General features: G+C 49.6%; 2 protein-coding genes across 7 annotated transcripts; both read right to left on the bottom strand.

The window, feature by feature from the left end:
* Positions 1–1,063: 1,063 nt before the first annotated feature.
* On the bottom strand, positions 1,064–15,191 carry LOC148342532 (MAM domain-containing glycosylphosphatidylinositol anchor protein 2-like). 4 transcript variants are annotated; one of them, XM_088308726.1, is made up of 17 exons: positions 14,511–15,189; positions 11,007–11,146; positions 9,946–10,120; positions 9,596–9,792; positions 9,400–9,532; positions 9,038–9,310; positions 8,069–8,398; positions 7,680–8,006; positions 7,308–7,580; positions 5,933–6,081; positions 5,680–5,857; positions 5,572–5,592; positions 5,115–5,270; positions 4,283–4,426; positions 4,088–4,212; positions 3,169–3,268; positions 1,066–2,631 (listed from the first exon to the last, which is right to left on the bottom strand). In XM_088308726.1, the coding sequence occupies exons 1-17, from the start codon at positions 14,722–14,724 to the stop codon at positions 2,543–2,545; spliced, it is 3,024 nt and encodes a 1,007-aa protein (XP_088164852.1). In that variant the 5' UTR covers positions 14,725–15,189; the 3' UTR covers positions 1,066–2,542. The 4 variants fall into 4 exon arrangements, 2 of the variants coding, with proteins under 2 accessions (XP_088164842.1, XP_088164852.1); XM_088308716.1 differs by having other exon boundaries at positions 1,064–2,631; positions 9,400–9,792; positions 14,511–15,191; XR_015845792.1 differs by lacking the exon at positions 1,066–2,631 and having other exon boundaries at positions 4,287–4,426; positions 14,511–15,190.
* A 3,781-nt stretch (positions 15,192–18,972) lies between these two features.
* Positions 18,973–22,439, bottom strand: lrrc57 (leucine rich repeat containing 57). 3 transcript variants are annotated; one of them, XM_088308680.1, is made up of 6 exons: positions 22,261–22,439; positions 21,752–21,864; positions 21,116–21,251; positions 20,753–21,021; positions 20,482–20,667; positions 18,973–19,496 (listed from the first exon to the last, which is right to left on the bottom strand). In XM_088308680.1, exons 2-6 carry the CDS (start codon positions 21,833–21,835, stop codon positions 19,455–19,457), a joined length of 717 nt encoding a protein of 238 aa, XP_088164806.1. In that variant the 5' UTR covers positions 21,836–21,864; positions 22,261–22,439; the 3' UTR covers positions 18,973–19,454. The 3 variants fall into 3 exon arrangements, with proteins under 3 accessions (XP_088164806.1, XP_088164828.1, XP_088164817.1); XM_088308702.1 differs by lacking the exon at positions 22,261–22,439 and adding an exon at positions 21,971–22,234; XM_088308691.1 differs by lacking the exon at positions 22,261–22,439 and adding an exon at positions 22,012–22,234.
* Between the last annotated feature and the right edge of the window lie 30 nt (positions 22,440–22,469).

Below are 22,469 nucleotides of genomic sequence, written 5' to 3'. Positions count from 1 at the left end.
GCACACAGAGACGAACGACCGGCCATCCGCCCTCACGCTCATAGCGAGGGGCCATTTCGAGCGTCAATCGACCTGCCGTGCATGTTTTTGGAATGTGGGAGGAAAACAGAGTACCCGGAGGAAAGCCACGCCGGCACGGGGAGAACATGCAAACTCCACAATCGAAGCCACGACCGCTGCATGTGAGCCCGCCCATGAAATTTACGTAACATAATTGAAGTGATGTAAAAATGTGAAAAGGAGAATTACCAACAAAGTTTAGTATCACGTGAAATGCGCTTTGTAAATCAAGTTGTCTTGTGTCGCGAGTGTCAAACGTATTCCGTAAAACCAAACATAGCAACGTCCTCCATTTCTGGTGACTGCCGGACTTGCTTTGGTGTAACCACACCGTTCCTCTATAATAGCGTGAAAAAAAACTAGTGTTGAAAAAGATTTCTGATTCAAAAAAGTAATCAAACATGCCAAGAGAGGCCCTCGCTAAAAGGACAAATGAATCACGTAATAATGTCCATCCATCCATTGTCTTCCGCTTATTGGAGTCTCGCTTCGTTCAACTCTTCCGGAACGATCCGGAGACGTTCCCAAAGCCAGCCGTGAGTCTCTCCAGCGTGTCCTGGGTGGTCCTCGGGGGCCTCCTGCCGGTGGGACATGCCCGCAACACCTCACCGGGGAGGCGTCCTGACAAGATGCCCGAGCCACCTCAGCTGGCTCGACTCGGGCCCGAGCTTCTCTCCTCATCTCGAAGGGAGAGCCCAAAAGGTCTGCGGAGGAAACTCATTTCGGCCGCTTGTATCCGAGATCTTGTTGTTTCGGTCGCGACCCACAGCTCGTGACCAAAGGTGAGGGTAGGAACGTAGACTGACCGATAAATCGAGAGCTTCGCCACGACGGACCGATACAGCGTCCGCGTCACGGCGGACGCCGCACCGATCGGCCCGCCCATCTCGTGAACAAGACCCCAAAATACTCAAAGTCCTCCGCTTGGAGCGGGCACTCCATCCTTTTCCGACAGATTTGGAGGTGCTGAATTTCATCCCGCTCGGCTGCCATCCACGACAGTGAGAGTTGGCGATCACGGCTTGAAGAAGCCAAAAGTAGCACATCAGCATCTGCAAAAAGCAGGCATGTGATACTGAGGCCGCCAAACCGGATCGCCGCAACACCTCGAAATTCTGTCCGTAAAAGTTATGAAAAGAAACGGAGACAAAGGTCAGCTTTGGCGGAGTCAGCCCTCACCGGAAACAAATCCGACTTACTGTAAATGTAGTAAATGCGGACCAAACTCAGACGGCGGTCGCGCGGGGATCGAACGGCCGGCACGCGGTCGTCCGATAGGTGCACGGTCGAACGCCTTCTCCAAGTCCACAAATGGAATCACGTCAGAATTGACATCGTTTTTCACATCAGTCAGCAATTCGCACCCCCTAGTGGTGATAAATGGTAACAGCTCCCTCTTGAGAGTTTTCAGAAGGCACCAAAGTGATGACATCATCGCCTTAACATGACAAAAATCGTTTTTATTGTCTCCAGTCCAACATTGTGTCTGTCAAACATGCTGAGGGAAGGAAAAGAGTCGCCAAAAGCGAGCCGTCCTCGCCAATGTCATCTTCATCGCTCGGCTACTTCTCGCCAAGACAGGAAGTCGACGTTCGCTCGCCTCTGGCGGGGGGAAATATTTCCAGCGTCTGTCTTTGTTGTGCTTGTTTGAAAAATAAACTCCACATTGTGGACTTTATTGCCGAGGAAAGCCATCACCCCTTCGGCCACGCCCACTTTGGGAACATCCGACCAATCGGGAAGTCTCGTTTTGGGAATCGTCCTTTTCTCGCCGGCCTCGCTCCTCCCGTTGCCGTGACAACGGCCAACTCCTGCTCAGTCTCAAGGCACTTGAGTGTCATGGCGGATGAACAACAAAGCAACAAAAATGCATCCGACCCCCACAATCAGGTGTGTGTGTGTGTGTGTGTGTGTGTGTGTACATGTACTTGTTTGTGCATGCACATGTTTGTATGTGTGCACACTCGTGTTGGTGTGTGTGTGTGTGTGTGTGTATTCAACTGTGTGTAAGTGTACTTTTGCATGTGCATTTGCGTTTTTGTGTGTCTGCGATTACACTCATGTATTTGTGTCCGTGTCAATGTGTGTTTGTGTACGCGTATGATTATGGGTGTGTGTGTGTGTGCGCTCGTGTGTTCTCAATGCGTGCGTGTGTTTTCTCTCGTGTGTGTCCCGTATGCGTGTTATATGTCCCATGTGAGAGTTTAAGTCTGTTCTGCTGTTCTGAATCTTCTTTTGTGCATGCATGTTTCTATGTGCTTGTATTTCGGCGTGTTCTTGAGTGTGTTATTTTATGTGTACGCACACGAGTGTTTTTTTTTTTTTTTTAAAGTTTGACAGGTTCACCTCGATCAAAGGGTCAGCGGGGTCGCTGTTACAAAACAACTTGGAAAGAATGCTAAGCTAAGCTAACAGCCGCCTAGGCGTCGACGTGAAACACAGGGCCGGGGGGTGGCGGGCGGGGCCAAACGCCATGGCGATGTCACCTCTGCCGGCCAATCAGAGTCAAGCTTAGGGTGACGTGCAGCAGCCAGTTGCCAGGAAGGCGGGGCAGGGCGAGCGAGATCAGGTCTAAAAGAGAGAGAGAGAGACGGACGAGCTCAATAGTGACTTCAGGAGGAAGCGTTTACAATTCAAACAGTGAAGTTCTCATTTCTCCATTCAGGGATCCTGGCGGAAAACATGCAAATTAGCCCAAACGCAGCAAACGTCGGAAGAGTGACAACAAAAGATGGCTGCCACCTGGCCTCAGCCGAAAGGGGCCGATTCTTAGTCCATCATATAGAACATTGCTTTTCAAATAGTGATGCTGAGGGGGGGCGCGTGTGAACCTGGTCAACATGCTTTTGACCACAATAAAGTGCAATTGCACATCCAGTCCAGTAGTTGGCAGTGGCGCTTTCTTTGCCCATTGCGTGCAGCGAGTAATAACGCGACAGTGTAGGTTTGTTTTGCAACGAAAATGATATTATTTAGAGTTGCGGCAGAGAGTGAGTGGTGGGGGGGGGGGGGGGGGGTGAATTGCGTCACAAAAAATAATTGAGAAGCACTGATATAGAAGTCGGTCCGCTCATGCAGACCGAAACAGGAAGTGGCGCTCTGACTCACTGTTGGACGGCGGATCTTTGCATTGGCCCTCCTGGATGATGATATCGTCGATGGCGATGTCGCCCTCGATGCCGGCGCCGCGCACCCCCTCCAGCACCACCTGATGGACGTACACCACAACAGCTGTTAGCCTGCGGGAGGGTGGGGAGCTGGGGGTGCGTTATACGATACAATCCAACTTTATTTCGAGAGCGCATTCCATAGCAGCTGGAGCTGGAACAAAGCACTTTCCATATGGTGTCATAAATTTGCGGGAAATCACAAAACATTAAAACACATCACATGGACAGTTTGAACCGCACTTTTTTTCTTCAAAACAATATAGAAAGTAAAATCAATAGACAAAAAAGATAAAACCCAAATATACATATACATATATTAATTTCCATGATTAATCACATTTTTCAACTACTACTTTTTGCAAAGCTTGTAACAGATATTTACTTGAATAATATCTTGGAAGTGATGTCAAATCACCAAATATAAAGTATATTTAATTCAAAGACTGTTCTAATAGCATTTTTGGATTCTTGAATACGATCTAAATGCTTTACAGACATTTTTCTCCAAAACATTTCCCCAAAGTGCACGTGCAGTCTTTGAATGTGCGTTTTGTTTTGAGACGTGCTAAAGGCACAGCTAACACGGCACAATATTTGTTAAGTATGCAAATTATTTTTGAAGTAAATCAAACTGAGTTAACTGAGTTAAAAAATGGATTAATCACCTGAGTTTTATATATATATATATAGTGTTAAATCATGATGTAAAAAGTAACTTATTCTACCTATTTTCTTTTTGACCATTGACTTAATTTATTAATGGCATTTTTTAAATAACTACATTTTGCACGTTTCTTTTATCCACGCACTTAATTGCGACATATTCCTATTGAATGCACCTCGAGAGAAAAAAATACCTGGAAGTCAGCGCTGGGGTGAATGTTGACGGTGGCGCGGCGCCATCGGTCGCCTTGGTTACCGCTCAGACTCCACACAGAAGCGTCTGACGTGCCTTTTTGCCGCAGGAAGATGCTGAGCGCTCCTACGGCCAAAACAGGAAGTTGACATGAAGCGTCACCGGCGTCGCGCCAACGCACCGCAGGCTAACTCACCTACGTGCTTGCCGTACATGTGGTAGTAGAAGGCCAGGCAGTAGGTGGCGCCACCTTTGGAGCCCGTGTTGAAGAAGGGCGACAGGAGGCGGGCCTTGTCGCCTTCTATTCTGGGCCGGGACGTCTCAATGTAAACGTAGTACCCTGCGGAACGCCACAGTGTCCGTTTAACGCCAGCCGACCGATCACCGCGCTTCATTTGCGATATCAAGCAAATGCTTGTTATGATGATTGCGCATGCAATTTCTCATAATTGTCAGTTCACGCGCGCACACACGTTCCGAAAGGTTGTTGGCGCCACCCGCTGGTGGGCTGGGAAAAGTGCATTTGTCGTCAAATGAAAACAGAATTGTTCATCGTGACAAAGCAAGCGAATGAAATCCCAAAAGGTCTGCAAGTCCATCGGAATCTTCCTCCCGCCTTTTGGTGTCACGTGACTCAGCCATCGTAAGTGCATGTTTAGAAAAGTGGATTGAAAAGAGCAGGCGGGGCTCGCGCCAGCACGATTTACGGCAACATGGGGAATTATTTGAGTGTGCGCGTGTGCGCGCGTGTCAGATTAAAGTACTTGTATTGTTATGACGATGCACTTAATCCGCTTTCACAACACAGCGTCACACATTCACATTTCTTTTTTCTGTGCTTTGAAATCTCGCTTAGCAACGTGCAATTTGGTACACGTCAATTGAGAGGAGGCCGACAAAAAGTCTCAAGACGCCATGTCGGAAAAGACAAAGAAAGTTTGGATGGACGCGTCCCTTTTAGGATCCTTTCGAAGGGTGAATGCGTGTGTTCGCACATGTGCGTGCGCGTTTGTTTGCATGAGCGTGACCTTGCTTGGAGCCCCGACGATCGGCGCTGGGTCCGGTGTTGGGTGTGTACTTGGTATCACGGGAGGCAGCGTTGTGGCGCGTCCAGTCAAAATCGTCACTTTTGTCCTGAGAGAAGAGACACATGGCCTCGTCCTCGAAAGCACACTGGAACTCCCCTGCGCACACACGCACGCACACGCACACGCACACGACATTGTGTTTCATATTGTCTTGGTGAAATATGAGATGAGCAGTAAAATCCATCCGGCGCGGCGGATAGGTTGTTTCTTGGCGTCCCACTAGAGGGAGCCCACGTACCACACGTTGACAACGGCTGGTTTCAACTGGAAATCAAACTCAATAAAAATCAATAAAACAAAACTGGAACGATACCAAAAGCGCCTCCCCAAACACTGCGAACGACCAATCGTGAATGCGTGTTGGATGATTGTAATCAGATTACAAAGGAGTACTCACTGAGGTGAGGATTGACCGGCGCTGCGGAGGAAAGGCAACAGTGGTTAGAGCCGCGCACTTTTTTCAAAACACACAAACGGCGTTGTCGCGCTCGCTAGCGGGACGTACCGCTGTAGGAGATGACGCGCTCGGTGGGGTCGCCCTCGCCGTAGCGCGTGATGGGCGTCAGGCGGACCAGGTAGGACTCGGGCTTGACCAGTTCTGTCAGGTTGTGGGTCAGCAGCTGCCCCTTGTGGATGTTGGCCTCCATGGGGATCTGCTGCTCCCACAAGCGGCCCTGCCCCACCTGGCGCACGCACACACGTTAGCGTTAGCATTAGCATTAGCATTAGCATTGTAGTCGCGTGCGCAGACGCATCACCTGGCGAATGCCCAGCCGGTAGGCCAGGATGCGGTCCACGCCGGCGGGCTCCATCTGGGTCCACTGCAGCGTGAAGCCGTACGTGCGGGGCCGGTTCTGCCACAGGGCGCCGGGTGTGTCGTAATAGAACTCGGGGGGGTACGCCTTCCCTGGCGCGGGCAAAACACACACGCTGACACGGGCGCACGCTTCGGTCGGTCAAGACGTGTCGAACGCGCGTGAGGAAGAGAGAGGATTACAATCTGAGGAAGGACGGCGGTGATTGATCGACTCGGCCGTCGCCATGGTGACAACGGCAGTCCCCAAAAAGGCATTCAACTTCCTGTCCCTTTTTTATTGGGACTGTCGCGGAAACGAGCCTCGAGGCGACATCAATATTTGACCGTGGCGCGTCGGGACCATCACTCTGCACGATGGCAGCACCAGCACCGTCAACGTCGGCACGTCTTTGGACTTTCTTCCTGCTTCGTGAGCACCAACGGAACATAACGCCATCATTCTCATCATCATACTGTATTTCGACCTTCATCCTACAGCCGTGATTCCGCATCGTGGTCGCTAACTTGCCCCATTGACCTTCATCCGGAATCAGAACCATCAGAACCATCATGCAGTATCATGATCACATCCTTTAATTTGACCTTCATCCAGCACGGACATCCTCGCATCGTCGCAGCCGTCATTCTGGATGTGAGCTTCATTTTGTTTCCCCACCTCGGCATCAAGGCCATCTTGACTTGCATCTTGGATCGCCACGTCCCGCGTCGCCATCCTCATCTTGCATCGTGACCTTCCTGACCTTCATCCTGCACGAGTGCTGAGATGGCTTTTCCTCTTCAAAGAAGCTGCGCTGTGCTGCAGTGCGCGGCGCTAAGAAGCTTAACTCAGGAAGTGTCTCAGCATGCTGACAGGCAAACTGCAAAGAGCTTTCATTTGCCGTGCGGGTGGGCTGGAGGTTCGGGGGGGGTTCGGTTTGGTTCTGGGGGGTGGTGGCTTGCCTGAGATGTGACGCATAGAGACGCCGTTACTTCTGATTCGAACGACTGAAATCCTCACGCAGCGAGGCGCAACTTAACGGATGAATGTGTGTGTGTGTGTCACTTAAGCCTCTCCGGATAAATGTCGGATCTTCTGTTCCAATATTTTCAGAGAAGCGAATGTTCCTCATCAGCGAGTGAAGAAGGCCCTCGTCAACGAGGCGTCAGGTTGGTCAAAAGTTTGCCTTACATTGGCAAAGTCATCAACAAGATGGTTGGAATCAAACGATAAGTGGGCGGAGTCACAAACAAGAAGCGTTAAGTCAAGAAGCGCCTTGAATCACAAGCGGTTTGGCGAACAGGAAGCGAAATTAACGGGATCCCATCACGCGACTCACCCGTGACCAGGAAGGTGCATCGGCCCGCTCCAGCCTCGTTGCTGATGTCACACGTGTACTCGCCGTATCCTTCGCGGTTGAGCGCTCGGACCTGGTAGCGCGTGTCGTCGCGCTGCTCGTCCAACTGGCCCACCGTCAGGAGGCGGGAGCCCAGCTTCCACTCGTAGCGCAGCAGGCGGGCCGGGTGGGCGCGCAGCAGCCGGCACGTCAGCGAGAACGCCCGACCCAGAGCCTGCCGGACCTCCGAGAACGCCGGCTCCACCACGGGCGGGACTGCGCGGCGCCACGGCAACCATGCAGGACAACGACAAAAATGACGTCACGACCGAAAAAAAAAAATCATTTTTCATTCATTTGGTGCGCGTTACCCACACTGCACTAGTAGCTGTATGAGCGCCTGCCGCGGTTTGACGTTGAAGCCGTTGTACTGGCTGGTCTGACAACGGTAGGTCCCGCCCATCTCCCGCGTCACGTTGGCGAGCCTCAGCACGCCGTCGTAGCTTTCCGTCTGGACGGCGTCCTCGGCCACCAGAGGCGCCACGGCCGGCCCCCCCGCCGGCGCCGCAGGACCGTCCTCCACTCGAGACCACAGGATGACGGGTTTGGGTTTGCCCGACACCAAACACTGCAGCTCCACCGCGTCGCCCTCCTGCGCGATGATGTGAGAGCGCCCCCTGGGCACCGTCAGCTCAGGCGGAACTGCAACAGCATCAGAGGATGAAATCCAGGCAACTACACGAAGCCCCGCCCCCCCGCTTCACCTGTGGTGGACGAGATGTTGACGTCAATGCTGATCTCGGGACTTCCTCCGTCCCTGAGTGACGCCACGCAGGTGTACGTGCCGAAATCGGTGAACTTGAGGTCGATGATGTCCAGGTTGGTGACGCCCGGCGACATCTCCACGTCCGAATGGGTGATGACCATTCGCTCGGAGCTGCGCAGCGGCCGACCGTTCTTGAGCCAGCTGAATTGCAGCTCCTCCGGGGGCGTGGCCTCCACCTGGCAGCTGATCTTCACCTCACGTCCGATTTGGATGTGGTCATCGTTATGATACGGATCCGGTGTGATCCAGAAGCGAGCTTTGCGCAAACCTGCCAGAGACGGAAGCGCGTCGCGTCACGAGTTTTGAATGCGCTCGGTCAAGCGGGACGGGTCCCGGTCCAAATTCACCGGCCGGGTCCTCCGCGAGCCGATTTTTTGACCGCGTGACCCGCACGTGGTGTCCGAATTCATTTTCTAAATTCACCACAGCTTTAGTTTATGCGCTCGGCGGGGGCTTCAGGAGGCGGAGCCTTTGAAGCCGTCGAAGGACCTCGCCTGCGAATCGCCTTTGTGCGGTCGAGTCACGCCGCAAGGTGGGCGCAACCTGTGAATTTGAACGCAGACGTGGTTTGTAGTCACAAACAGGAAGTGGGGGGGGGGGGGGGCGGTCACAATGTGCTCGTGCGCGTGTGTATGCGTCTAGATTTGGGTGTCCGTGCTGTGAATGTGGACAGAAATAGTTGCAAACGCCTGCAAAAAATGTGTTGGCGTGTGCGTCAATTGATGGTGTTGCATAACGTGCACGCTCTTACTTGACAAGACGCCCACAGTTGCGTCACCCACACCCGATTAGCTCCTCCCGCTGAATAGCGGCGGTACAACAAAAGGCGTGCGCGCTCGTGCGCGTGCGTCTTTATGCCTCTCAACTGTGCGTGCGTGCGTTTGTGCGCGCGTGTAGCGGCGTGCACCTCGAACAAGGACGTTGGCCGACTTCCTGGCGGCGTTGCCCACGTTGTTGTCAGCCAGGCAACTGTAGGCGCCGCCATCGTCGAAGGTGACGGCGGGAATGGTGATGGTGCCGCCCTTGGTCACGCTCCTCTTGGGGAGCGCCTCCCCGCCGGGACGCAACCACCTGAGGGCGGGAGGGGGGTCCCCGCTGGACGCCACGCACACCAGCGTCACCGTCTCGCCCGGGTTCACCACCAGCGGGTCGTCCAGGAGCAGCTTGATGGAGGGAGGGGCTGGCGTACAAAACACACCCGCCCAATGTCACCTCCCGAGCGTGCGTGTGCGTGTGCGTGTGCGTGTGCGTGTGCGCGCGCGTACACACCCGTCCTGTTGTTGAGGCTGAAGTGTGCAATCTTGTCATCAATATTGCAGATGTTGCGGACAGAAGCGATGCACGTGTAGTTGGCATAATCCTGAGGACGGAGGTTCTTCACCTTCAGGATCTTCGTCTCGCCCTGAAACACGCGCGTGTCAGTGCGCGAGCGAGGCATCAGAAGTTGGCGCGCGCGCGTGTGCACCTGTGTGAAGAAGGGCTCGTAGATGTCCAGTCCGGCGTCCGCTCCCTGCGACAGGACCTGGCGACCTCTCCTCCAGGTGTAGTGCACGGGCGGGTTGGACGAGGCCACGCAACGCAGGAACACCGTCCTCTCGAAGTAGAAGAGCTCCTTGGCGTCGCCCACGCTTTGGTGCACCGTGATCAGCGGCTCATCCAGAACTGCCAACACACACATGGGTGCATTGCGTGACATTGAGCGTCCCTGAAGGCAACGCTCGCGATGCATTTAAGGACCACTTAGACGACAAGCCGCTGCAGGACACAGCGAAGAGTTTTTGTGAGAGCGACATTGTTGTGTGGGCGTGTCCTCACAGTATACGTCAACTCGTATGGATCGGATGGCGGGGGTTCCCATGCCGTTGTCGGCCTTGCAGTAGTAGCGCCCCCCCTGGTGGCGATCGATGCTTTCAATCTTTAAAGTGTCGTTGTGTGCCCAAGAGTTGCTTTGGCGCTCCGAGGTTCCGCCTGCACTTTTGGTCCAGCGGACCTGTTCACAAAACAGGAAGTGACCAAATAGAAAAGGAGGCACGTCTGTCATCGCTGACTTTGAGTTCACCTTAAAACAAAAAAAATAATAAATCATCTTTTCTGCGTGCGCATACACTCTGCGTGTGTGTGTCTGTGTGAGCGCGCATGCCACAGCGGATCTATTTTTAGCTTCCGCAGAGGCAAAGAAGGCTCGGAAAGGCAGAAGCAGAAAAATGAAATCAAAGATGAGTCAAAGGCAACCCAACGTTGGGCAACAAGCGTCCCGTGATTGGCGGATTGGTTCCAACGCGTTCTGAAGAGCGGCGAGAGAATTTTACAAAAGCGCGAACGCGAGCCCACTCCAGTCCCACTTTGGTCTGACGATATTTTTGGACCGTGGACAACACAATCCCACCGCAGTCCCGGTTGGTAGCCCAACAACATGGCCGCCAAAGCGCCAACGACCTTTCATTGCAGGTTGCAAGCAAGGCACGAGCTGGTGCAACATTTTGAACTGATTCACTGGCACCGTGGAATTGGTAAACTGTGCTTTCTGGCCATTTCTCGGTGGGCGGGGCTAAATCTGTTGTCGCCCGCTCGTACAACTGTACTAACAAGAGGAGTAAAATGAGACCTCGAGTTATGACGGCAACACGCTGCCAACACGGGAGAAAGCCAACTTGGCCAAGATGAAATCTTAGCAAATCCAATCACGGTCGTCGTCCTCCCGACTGGAAGTTGGAGCCCAGTTTTAGTTTAAATTTCCATCGCAAAGTGTCGCCACCAACATAAAAAAAAATAAAAGAAATCAATCAAGTCGCCACGCTCCGAACTTCATAAATGGAGGACGCTGAATGAGAGTTCCCCCCCCCCTCCTTAATTTGTGCAGACATCGGCGGCCTGACCTGCGGTCGAGGGTGTCCGCTGACCAGGCAGACAAGTTCCAGAGTTTCTCCTTCTCTGATGGTGTAGACTCGCTCGCTGTGTCGTTCCTCCTCCACGCTGCAAGCTTGTCCCGAGTGCACGATGCGAACTGTAGGTGGCGCTGCCGAACACACACGCACACGCACACACACACGCGTGCCACATTTTCTTTTTTTTTTGCGTGCCACATTTTCAACGTATAAGCGCAGAAACGCTTGACGTCACGTTCAGATTTTGGCTTTTTGCCAGGCGCTATAACAACGCCAAGCTAACTTGTGGGAGGAGAAAAGAATTGTGATGACATCAACGACATGACTCCGCCCACCAATTGTCTCCTCGCGACATTTGCCGTCATCGGGTGGAAAAAGTCCACTTGACATGAAACAGGAAGTGATGACAACTGGACAGGCACGCACACACAAAAACACTCAAATGAGCAGACGCTCACACGTGAACCAGGCACACAAACACGCAATTGCAAGCACACGCGTGGAAGTGGACATACACTCTCAAACACGCACCAGAACACACGCGTACACGCACAAAAAACACGCACGGGAACGCACACGCATGCATAGACATAAGCTGAACGCAAATGTAAAGGAACACGCACGCACACGCGCACACGCCGACCTCGGTCTGACACTGTGAATGTGAGGACACATCAATGTGAAAATGCAAGTCATCTGGTACTAAATTGTGACGTGATGAAAGTAAGGCTGCGAGGATGAAGGTAAAAGTGAAAGAAAGAAGGTGGGGGGGGGAGGAAGGGGGGGGGGCTACTGTGCAAGGATGTCCTACTTTGCCTCTTCTATTTTAAGATTTGGATTTTTTTTTCAGTCTCCTCTGACTGCTGATGTCATCAAATACATGCCAGCGCACGCGCACTTGGCTTCATGTAGCATTTCCCAGTGGGGGTGTGCGTGTGCGTGTGTGTGCGCGTGTGTGTTCACCATTCAGAAGGTGGGCGATAGTTTTGTGCGTAAGTGCTGATCCCAGGTCAGCTGTTTTGGGCTCTGAAAGGTGTGACACGTTCTCTTTGGTTTGTGGCGGTGTTACGTAAGATGCCTGGGTCCCCCCCCCCCACACACACACATGCACTCACACACTTGCTTCCTCTCATTTTTCTATTTGCGGGCCGCAGTCAGTCAGTGGGCCGGACAAAAATAACCGCCGCCGCACCATTGGCTGGCAGCCGTACACTTTCATGCATCTGTAACGAAGCCACCAAAAGACCAAATGATGAATGGAACACGTGCGCGCTCAAACAAAATTTGATTGGGCGGCCGGCCTATCAGAGAACAGCTAATCCAGCGCTGATGCGCTGTCAATCACAGGATGATGATGTGGCTGATCCCACGTTTGCGATGTGAAGCACTACATGACCTGTGAGCCAATCACAGATGACTTTACACGTCAAGTCACGTACAACGATATCCAGAAGAAGCATGTGACTCACACTCCTTTCTTGTTTTCATGATGCACGATGTTTCCTATGACTCGTGTGTGTGTGTGTGTGCGTGTGTGTGAGTGTCTGTGTCCTACTAATGATATTTTATACACATTGGTGAAGCCTGACGAACAAATCGTGAATTTCAACCATACAATCTTCTGCAATTTGTCCACCGTGAAAGCAGACCAATGTTGACAATAAGACTTTCGCGAACGTCTGCTTTTACTTTGGAAAGCAATCATGAACATTTTTGCTCAGGACCAAGGAAGTCAATCATCAATTTATTTTTCTGCATTTTCCGGACTGGCAACTTGAAATAAAGTTGTGGTTTGAAATAAAGCGTCAAGGAGTGAAATCTCATCTGATTCATAGAATAATAGAAAAAAAAATACATTAAAAAAAAAAAAGGCTTGACAGATTAAATCGGTTACCAACATAATAGTCAGAAGCGACACGGAAATATTTCTGCTCAATGAGTCCATTCATCACTTCCTTTGGATATTGACTCAACTGCAGATATAAAAGAAAAAAAGAAAAAAAAACTTGCGTTATACGAGTGTTTCAAGATACAAGCTGTCACTTTTTGTTCGTCTTAACACACATGCAAAAGGCATATAAGGTACGAGTGCACTTCAGAACCTCGCCACTAGATGGCGTCTTCAAGTTTCACGACATCCGTTGTCGGTACTAGATCGGGACGGGTTGCGAGTTGTGGGCGGAGTCCTTCGGTCGCCTTCGCGTCTGCTGATGACGTCACGCTTTAACACGTATTTTTCAAATAGATTTCTTTGCCTGTGTTTGTTTTTACCCCCGGCTGGTCTATTTGCGTATTTTGATTCGCTAAATACAAGAATAAAACACCGAAGGACCCCGTCCACATCTCGCAACCCGTCCCGATCTAGTACCGACACCGGCCACCAACAGTTCACATTTGTTTCCTGGCCACGAAAGCACACTGTCGGTCGGTGGCGCCAGTGAGCCGTGAAGGCGCTTTGCCAACCGCCGAAAGACACCACAGAAGAAGAACAAGGGAGGACAATACATCGGTTCCAGCTGTGTTTCGTGATGGCAATTTTCGTGTTTGCGGGTTATCTCCGTGTTCAGAATAACTGGACCACGATTGATACGGACGATTCCAATATTTGGCTGATTAAAATTTCGATAACCGATTGCTCTGTATTTTTTTGGTTAATTTTTGGAACATTTGACCGGTTTACGGTATTTCATCCTTTTGTACAACTTACCAAAAATAAAAATCATCTGATTTTTGGAGGGGTAGAGGGAGAATGTTTGAATGAAATTATCTTCTGTTAGTCTTTTTTTTTTTTAACCAAATTTTAGAATAACAGCCAATTCAATTCGCCAGCCAATTGACAAGTTTGGCTTTTAGCTTTTATCCAGTGGTGAGTGTAACGTTTATGAAAACACATGTAAGAAAAAAAAGGGGATATTTTGGGGGGGCTGAAAGGGATTAATTGCGTTCCATTCATTTCTATGGGTCACAATATTTGAGAGGATGCAAGCGTTTTCACGCAACAAATTCAACTCAAGACATGTTGTTGCATTCTGCCTTGTTAGCTTAGCTGCTAATGTGCCCATGGATGATGATGATGACTTGTTGCTGCCTTGTGCGAGCGCGTCATTGGCCAAACATTGGCGCAGATGTTCGTGCCTAATCTTACCCCCCCCCCCCCCACACACACACACACACACCGACACACCCCCGCACACACGAGAGTGATGTAAGATAGCGCGTAATCCACGCGGGTCACATGAGCTCACACCGGAAGTGCTCATCTGGCCAATTGTGTCCTGTGTCACTCCGCTTCCGGTATGTACCAGGTGACCTTGACAGGTGCTTCCTGCCCGCGGGAAAACGAGTGCCTCGTCACGTGACCCCAGGCTCCCCTCTCTGACGTTGCAAAGAGAAATGTGGTGACAGGTGCACGCGCGCAGCCAGTCTACCTGTTGTTCCACGCGCGTGTACGCTACCAATCATCGCAAGGTCACGTGTGTGAGTTGGCGAGCTTACCGTACACGCCCTGCGCGTGCACGCCGTGCACGAAGCCGCTCAAGAGCCACACGAGCGCCACCAGCGGGCCCATCTTCACATCCTTCTCCCAGAGGCGAGCCCGTCTTGAGCCGCTTGTTCTCCTTCTCCTCCGCACCTCGCCCTCTTTTTCTTCTTCTTCTTCTTCCCCCTCCTCCTGCTCGGAGCAGAGTCGTGCCCAGTGTCGGAGTCTCATGCAAGCATCCCAAGCCAAGGCGTCCTCGCAAGCGCCTACCGGACCACCCCCCCCGCCCCCCCGCGCACGTACACGCCGGCCGGGCGGTCAGGTGGTCCTGCTCATCCCGCAGCAAAAGGCCGGGAGGAGACGCACTTCAGTCGGCTCTCCTTGGCACTGACATTGTGGAGGGGGGGGGGGGGGGGTGGTACCGTTGCGATGCTCTCGCGTCCCCGCTGACCCTTCGAGCGAGTCTTGCGGTAGGTGCGAAGCCTCACGTCACTGGCGTCACTCAGTGCATCCTCGCGGCCCGGGTGGCAGCGGCACGTCGCAATCTGTCAGGCCGGCGAGGGACGAGCACAGTCGGCCTGAAGCTGGAACAGCGGTCGGCTCGCTCGCTCGCTCGCTCGCTCCGTGCCGCTGCTGCTGTTGCTGTTGCTGGTGGATTTGACCAGTGAGACGTCAGCTAGAGAAACAAGTCGCCCGCAGTGTGCCACCGACGTACTTCCTGGGTGGCTTTTCACAATAAAACGCCCCGGGTCATCGTAAATGGAAGCACGCTTAATTGACACTCACTCTCATTTAAGTTGGATGACGAAAAAAAATACTCCGATTCACTGAATGTCACGATTCACCTCTACATTGTTTTGAATACGCGAGCAAAACAACTAAATACAAGCCTCGACTGCTCAATCAAGTGAGCTCACGAAAGTCCTCCGTGGTCGGAAGCAACCGCTTAGACAAGATTTGAGTTCGTCTGCGTTTAGCTCCGCCCAGTAACTTTGATGGGTGAGTTTGACAAATAAAATTAAACATAAATCACTGCAACGCGGGACCATTTAATAAACGAAATACATCAGTAATTGAATACAGACAATAATAGACTTTTCTTTTTACATATAATCATTGATCATTTCATTAAGGACAATTTTATTGATTACATTTCACATTCAATTAAATGAAACATTTAATTAATGCCAATTTTAATACAAACATCTCATTGTGTATTTATTTAATTTTGGCACTTTCAGTCCTCTGTAGTGGTTGTATACTATATATATTATATAAACTATAATTTGCCCATCTTTAAATTGTCAATGGTTGAGCCAATTGTAGTGAAGTGGATTTAAATAGTTTTAGTAAGTGACAAAACATTTTAAACATTTAAAAACACTCCTGTTTCATTGTAGTTAGTTGAAGGACAGTCTTTGTCGTTGAACGTGATGCATATTACGGTTTCCTTGTTAACAGTACGGTGATTTATGAGAATTAAGACGTATAACCATATAGTTATGAGATTGTATGAAATTATGGTACAAATTGTTTTGATAAAATTTGGAAGAACAGTCAGTTTGAGATGATGCATGAGAAGCCGCAAATCGAGAACGCTGCGTGAATACCACTATCGCGCCTTGACGTGTAAATGGTGCGGCCGATTATCAAAATAAAGGTTAAACAGCAGATGAGTTGGCCCGTGTAAAGCGGATCGTTATCAGCACGCGCGCAGGCCACTGAAGGACCCCTGATAAATTCTTGCAAGCCGATCACATCCAGTACCAAAATAAAGACCATCGGAGAAACAAGTCGCGGTCCTCACATTCTCAGACACAACACAAACACCGCACTCAGTCGTACTCCACCACCTCGCGAGTTATCGATCCTTGTGAACCCGATAAATCGAGCCGATGGTTTCATGATTGTTGTTTCTTGTAGCTGACCGTTTTCAGTGACTTCCTTTTTGTTCGCTTCAAAGGCTCTCATATTTTCCCACTACGAGGAGCTAAAAACAAAAGCAATCGGGGACGTTCCGACCAGTGTTGTCAAATCAGGAGTTAACCACTGGCAACATTGAGATCAATGTCATTCGAGTGCCATTACTCACGCCGCCTTTTTGGATTGTGTCGCCTTTAGTTGCTGATGTCACCACATGAGATAGTTTTGCCATCTTTGATTCAACTTGACTTTTTAAGATATATGCCCAGGAGACAGCGTCTATGTCACCGCTGCCTTCCTGAAGACAAGCGCGGTCAGTTTGTAGAGAGTGCGGCGGTGGCGAAATGGCGCTCTACACACTGTCGGTGTCATCTCGTGTTGTGCGTAATCGATATGGGAAGTACAACAACTTCATGTTCATGATAGTTTCGACTGGTGATTTCCGGGCGCGGTTACTCCGATGTCAGTGCCTGTTCTTTGCCTTCTAAGTTCTGGTGCCTTACCTCTGATGCCATTATTCATTAAGCTGAAACTTTGATTCATTGGGTGGCCTGTGGCGCACCGGTGTAAGATTCTTTGAAGTGTTTTAGGAATAATTTAGTATTCAATGTTTAATGGTTACAGGATTTACTTTTCAATAATTGCATCACGGTTGTTTGAGGAGAAGCAGCGTTTGAAGAAAGAGCCTTTCGCTTCTTGTTCAAGACGATTCTTTGTGAACGGCCTGAGAAGAATAGAATCGACGCAGAAAAAGCGAGTGAGTATATTGGCAAAAGGATGCCGAGTTTCCAAGTGCCAGGCAAGAGGTCAAAGGGAAGACCAACGAGGAGGTTTATGGATGTCGTTAAAGAGGACATGAAAGTCGTTGGCGTGAGAGCCGAGGATGCGGAGGACGGGGTTAGATGGAGGCAACCCAGTCGCTGTGGCGAACCCTGAAGGGAAAGACGAAAGGAAAAGAAAAAGCTCACATATGCACATTGTTATTCATGTTAACTAAACTATTTGTAAAATTAAGCGCAAAGCTAATTCCAATTAAACGTTTACATGGAACTGTGCATGTTTGTTTTATGATTTTATGAAAGCACACTAGAAAAATCAACGAGTCCAAAGGGAAATCCTGGTTTGTTTCTTGCTCACATGGAGACTCCAAAGTCCAAGCAGCCTTGTTGCTTCTAACGTGACGTGGCGACGTGCGCGTGCCCGGGAACATCGGGTGCGCGCTCCAATCAGCACACGTTTTTTTTAAGATTTAGTGTGGCGTCCAACTGAAATAAGACAAGGGGGTGGAAATATTGATGAGGCGAATCCCAACTGGCTTGACTGTCTTTCGAGGCGCATCCATCGCGAAAGCAAATGACAGGCACTTACTTGTCATTCATTGTCGCTTTCTTTGGCTGATCAGCTCTCTCTCTCTCTCTCGTTTTCTTCGGAACGAGAGTTGGCCGACGTTCGACGGTTGTTTTATTCTCACGTCCAGTACACGTTGCGCTCACAGTTGATGATTTGACGCTGAATCGTACAATCATCAAAAGGTTTCTTCCCCTTGCTCACGATCCAAACCAAACGACAACTACCCACAGGTGAGTGCAGCCACTAATAAGAGAAGACCCCCCCCCGTGACACCACCAATCACCATGAAAGTGGAGTGTGTGCACGCTTGGCGCGTGCACAACACACGAGCATGCGTCGCAACAAAGGAAAACCACCCAACACTGTACGGCTCCCACGTTTAGTGAACCTTTTCCAATCAGCACACATCCGCAAAATGTGGTGCTCGGTGTGCCGTCATAATTTCAAAGTCTCCGCCAAGTAGGACGTTTTTGTTAAAATAATTTAAAAAATAGGCCGTTTTTGTCACGTGACAGCTCCTCTTTGAAAGCGCGCCAACATTTTACTGCCAACTTTTGCATCAACTAACACACAGAAAGTGATTTTCTCTATTACAGCTCTTTCCAGTGACATTGGTCTTGCTGGGGGAGGGAAGAAAAACATTTGATGTTTTTTTTTGTCATACGCCTCTATATTAAGACGCAAGCGAGCCTGCGCTTCACTAGTGGATTTTTTTTTTAATTTTTAAAAACTTAATGCCAGCCAAGCAAAACCACCTTCACAACTTGGACATCATCTTCAGAAGTTTGCCTGTCAAAGCTATTTTAATATATTCTACGTTGCCTCCAATGCAATGGCATGTAAGAGCCAGCAGGTGTCCACATTGAACAAAACAGTTTGCAGTGTGCCGCAACGCATCTCCAGGCCTCATCACGACTTGGGTTCAAACTAATGACAAAAGAAAGCGGAATTACTTACGTGCATGATTGGGGAAAAAAGGCAAGACAAAACGACTGATTGATTTGTTGTAAATAAAATACGCTTCACATTTTATTTATTTTATTCAGCAACTGTAAGTCGATTTAAAATAAGTTATGAATGATACCATGAAAGAATTGGAGTTAATGTGATCAACAAAATCAAATGCTTTTTTTTTTTTTTTTTAACAAGCCCACATTTGTGGAAAAAAGTATAGTACCTTGTGTCTTTGATAAATTCAACATGTGCTTAGAGGTATACTTTTATTGTGAAATTTCATTCATTAGTAACGTGACTAAAATACGGAAATACATCTAGCTTGATGGAGGCCAATGGCGAGCAAGTATTATCAGCAATTATGCAAACACAACAACATAGCTGACACATCGATGACATCGCAGGAAGTGCATCTGACGCCTTCCTGTTCTTCTGCATCCTTTTTAACAAAACATGCAGCTGATTAGCGAGGGCGTCGCCGTGGCAACGCCAATGTTTTTGTTGGAGAAAAAAGCGACTAAGCGCCACAAGAGGCTTGCTGTTCCACTCTGTTCCTCCGGATGGCCACGGTGAGTCCGCAGCGGCGGCAACAAAGTATTTCCTGTCGGGACTGGCGGTACACAAGCTGCGCTAACTGACGGGAAACACAAAGGAATGGTCTCTTGGCTCGTCTTTTTCTACTTCCTGTTTTGCGTCAGCACAAGAGGAAGAGGATGATGGGGTGGAGGCGGTCTTCAGGAAAACTTCTTCTTGGTGGCGGTGAAACGCTCCATGTACTGAAGAGGGAAGACATTTGAGCTGTGACGATAATTCGATATCGATACGTATTGCGATAGTTGGGTGAGTGATATCGATAGAAAATGGGATTGATAAATTATCGATTAAAAAAAAAAAAAACAATGGAGGAAATTCGACCTATCACTGCCCAACTCGTCACAAACTCCCTCCCATTTTGGAAATACAACCTGAGGCTTACACATGGGCTGCTGAGCCAGCGTGACTCAAAACAAACAAACAAACAGACAAAAAAAAACGGGTGGCGAAAGATGGACTTACTGGCCGACTTGAGGAAACGTCCCTCGGTTTCATCACACGAGAGCTCCGGAGAAGCGAGGCGAGCGTACGTAGCAGTTAAGCCGCTAACAAGCACCTTCCGCAAACACGCAACGGGACAAAACGGCCCTCAGTTCCATCGCAAGGGAGGCTGGAGACTTTTTTTCTAGTTCGTTTTGAGGGTTAAACGTTGTCTTAAAATAAAACAATTCGGAATTCAGCCCTTTTCCCTTTTTTATTTTCAATAGTGAAAATAAATACATAAAATAAAATAAATAATAATAATAATAAGTCGATATATATCAATATGGACCGATATGACATACTTGTTATAGTTTTCAGCCATATCGCCCGGCCCGAGAAATCATGCTGGTCAAACCCTGCTCTGTGACTGACTCAAGCGCTGAGCAGGTCACCATGGCAACTCAAACAAACAGCAGTTTCCAGTTCTTTCCGAACCACTCCAACTGTATTGTACCTGCTTCTGCTTTTTGTTGTACTGATCTGATTGTATGGTACCTAGTTCTGGTACCAACTGACCTGCCTGATTGCTTGGTACAAGGCTGGGCTACGTACAATTGGATTATTACAATTGTGCGTGTGTGTGTGTGTGTGTGTGTATGGGAACTGCTACCGACAGCAAATGACAAACTTATTGTAAAGGCTAAAACTCAAGCGCCTGTTGCGGTATCCTCTGAACCTTCTCACCTTGTCGTAGCCCTCCAGGTCTCGTAGACTCTTGACCTCAAAGAGGTTTCCTTCAACCGAGAAGAGAGACACTTGAGACTCATTCAGAATGGACAGTGGGATGGCGGTCAGGTCCAAACAGTTCTCCTCCACACGCAGAACTTTGAGGCGAGGACACCGAGACACATCCGCGGACAGCAGCGAGACCTGGAAGACAAGCACAAGTGAATGGATCGGGACGTCCCTAATAATAAGTTCAGCTTCTTTTGGGACCATGGTAATTGTTTGGTACCTGGTTCTGGTTAAGGTTGATCTCAATGACCTGCAACGCTGACACCTCTGGCGGCACGTTCCGAATCTGATTGCGGGACAAGTCCAGTAGATCCAGGTGTCTCAGGGCTCCTAGTCCGGTGGGGAACTCCGAGATGCGGTTCCCAGCCAGGATGAGGGTCCGCAGGGCCTTGAGCTGGTCCATGGTGGGGGGGAGCTGCTGGATCTGGTTGGAACTGACGCTGAGAGTCTCCAGTTTCTTCAGCTTCCCAATCTCAGCGGGGAGTCCGCCTGAGGACCAAAAAACAACACCAACTGAGCGTTGAAGAGTTTGCTGACTCGTTCCAGTACCACTGACGTTTTGATCACAAACGTTTGGACTCACCCAGCCTGTTGGAGTTGAGGGTCAAACTCCGGAGCTGCGCATAGTTTCCAATGGAAGGAGGAAGGGACTGGAGCTTGTTGTCAGAAAGGTCCACGGTTCGAAGGTTTGCTGTAAGCCGCTGCAGTTCCTCGGGAAACTGAAGACCACAAGGTCTCTTATCAGAACCTGTTCACTTAACAGCTAGCTGTACGGACACTAGATTAGGACCGCAGTTGAGTCATTAACATCATGACTCCAGATGCCACATGGAGCAAGGACATAGAGAATTATAGAACCCACATGGTATCAGAACATGCTAGTTATAGAAGCCGCATTGTACCAGAAAATGCTGACTATAAAACCAAAAGACACCAGAAATAATTGCAGAACGTACATGGTACCAGAACATGTGAATTATGTTGCAGCCCGGTCCGAGGACGGCCGCACTTCAGGATCCACAAGGTAATGGAATAAACTGCTTACAGAACCACATGGTACCGCAACATGCTAACAACGGAACCAAAATGGTCCCAGAATATCCTGACTTGAGAACCCACAAGGTATCAGAACGTACTGATTATTTAACTCACATAGCTGGCTTATTCTCAATATAGAGGCCATGTGGTACCAGCAAATACTGTACCAGACAAGGCTCACCTCCGGAAGTCCTTTGCCCGTGAGCTGGAACACTCCCGTCTTCTGGGAAGTCTCCAGGTGGGACTTGAGAGCGCTGTTCCCCATCCGGACTGAAGGTCCAAACTGTCTCCGTCCTGCGTGTCAATATCAGTCAGTCGCAGTCAATTGCAACATCAACTTAAAAATATCCAAATATCAACAGCTCGCGCGACACTGTGATTTAAAAGCGTTCCACCGAACTTTGTTGTGGATTTCAAGCTGTCAAATAAGATCGTCGGTACCAAAGTTGATGACTCCAGCCTGCCGCTGAGAGGCGCTAATTAACTGTAGAAGCCATATCAACTTGTTTATTATTCGTTATCAGTGGCCGTAAACAGCGACGAGAAGTCGAACGACTCGACGGATGGTTCGGGCCACTCTGTTGTGCGCGTGCGTGTGCGTAGGAAAGGGCGAAGCTAAGCTAACATAAACGACATCCGTTAGCATGCTTAGTTAGCATAGTTCTAGACGCGGCCAGGTGGCTCACTTACGTCACAGTGACGAAATGTTGAGCTGTTCTTGTAGTATAAACTGAAAATGATTGAAACATTTAATGTGTTGATTAAAAAAAAAAAAATCACATAAATAGAAAAAAAAAGTTCCGAGGTGAGCCGTCAAAAGAAAATCTCCGGATGTGACGTCACGTAACGCACGCGTAGTACAGCGCGTTTGTTGATGTTTTAGAGGAATACGTCACAAC

The sequence above is a fragment of the Idiotropiscis lumnitzeri genome, chromosome 1, assembly GCF_059441095.1.
Source record: "Idiotropiscis lumnitzeri isolate Australia: NSW breed Sydney's pygmy pipehorse chromosome 1, RoL_Ilum_1.0, whole genome shotgun sequence".
Taxonomy (NCBI): Eukaryota; Metazoa; Chordata; class Actinopteri; order Syngnathiformes; family Syngnathidae; genus Idiotropiscis; species Idiotropiscis lumnitzeri.
This window is presented reverse-complemented; position numbering and strand designations above follow the sequence as displayed.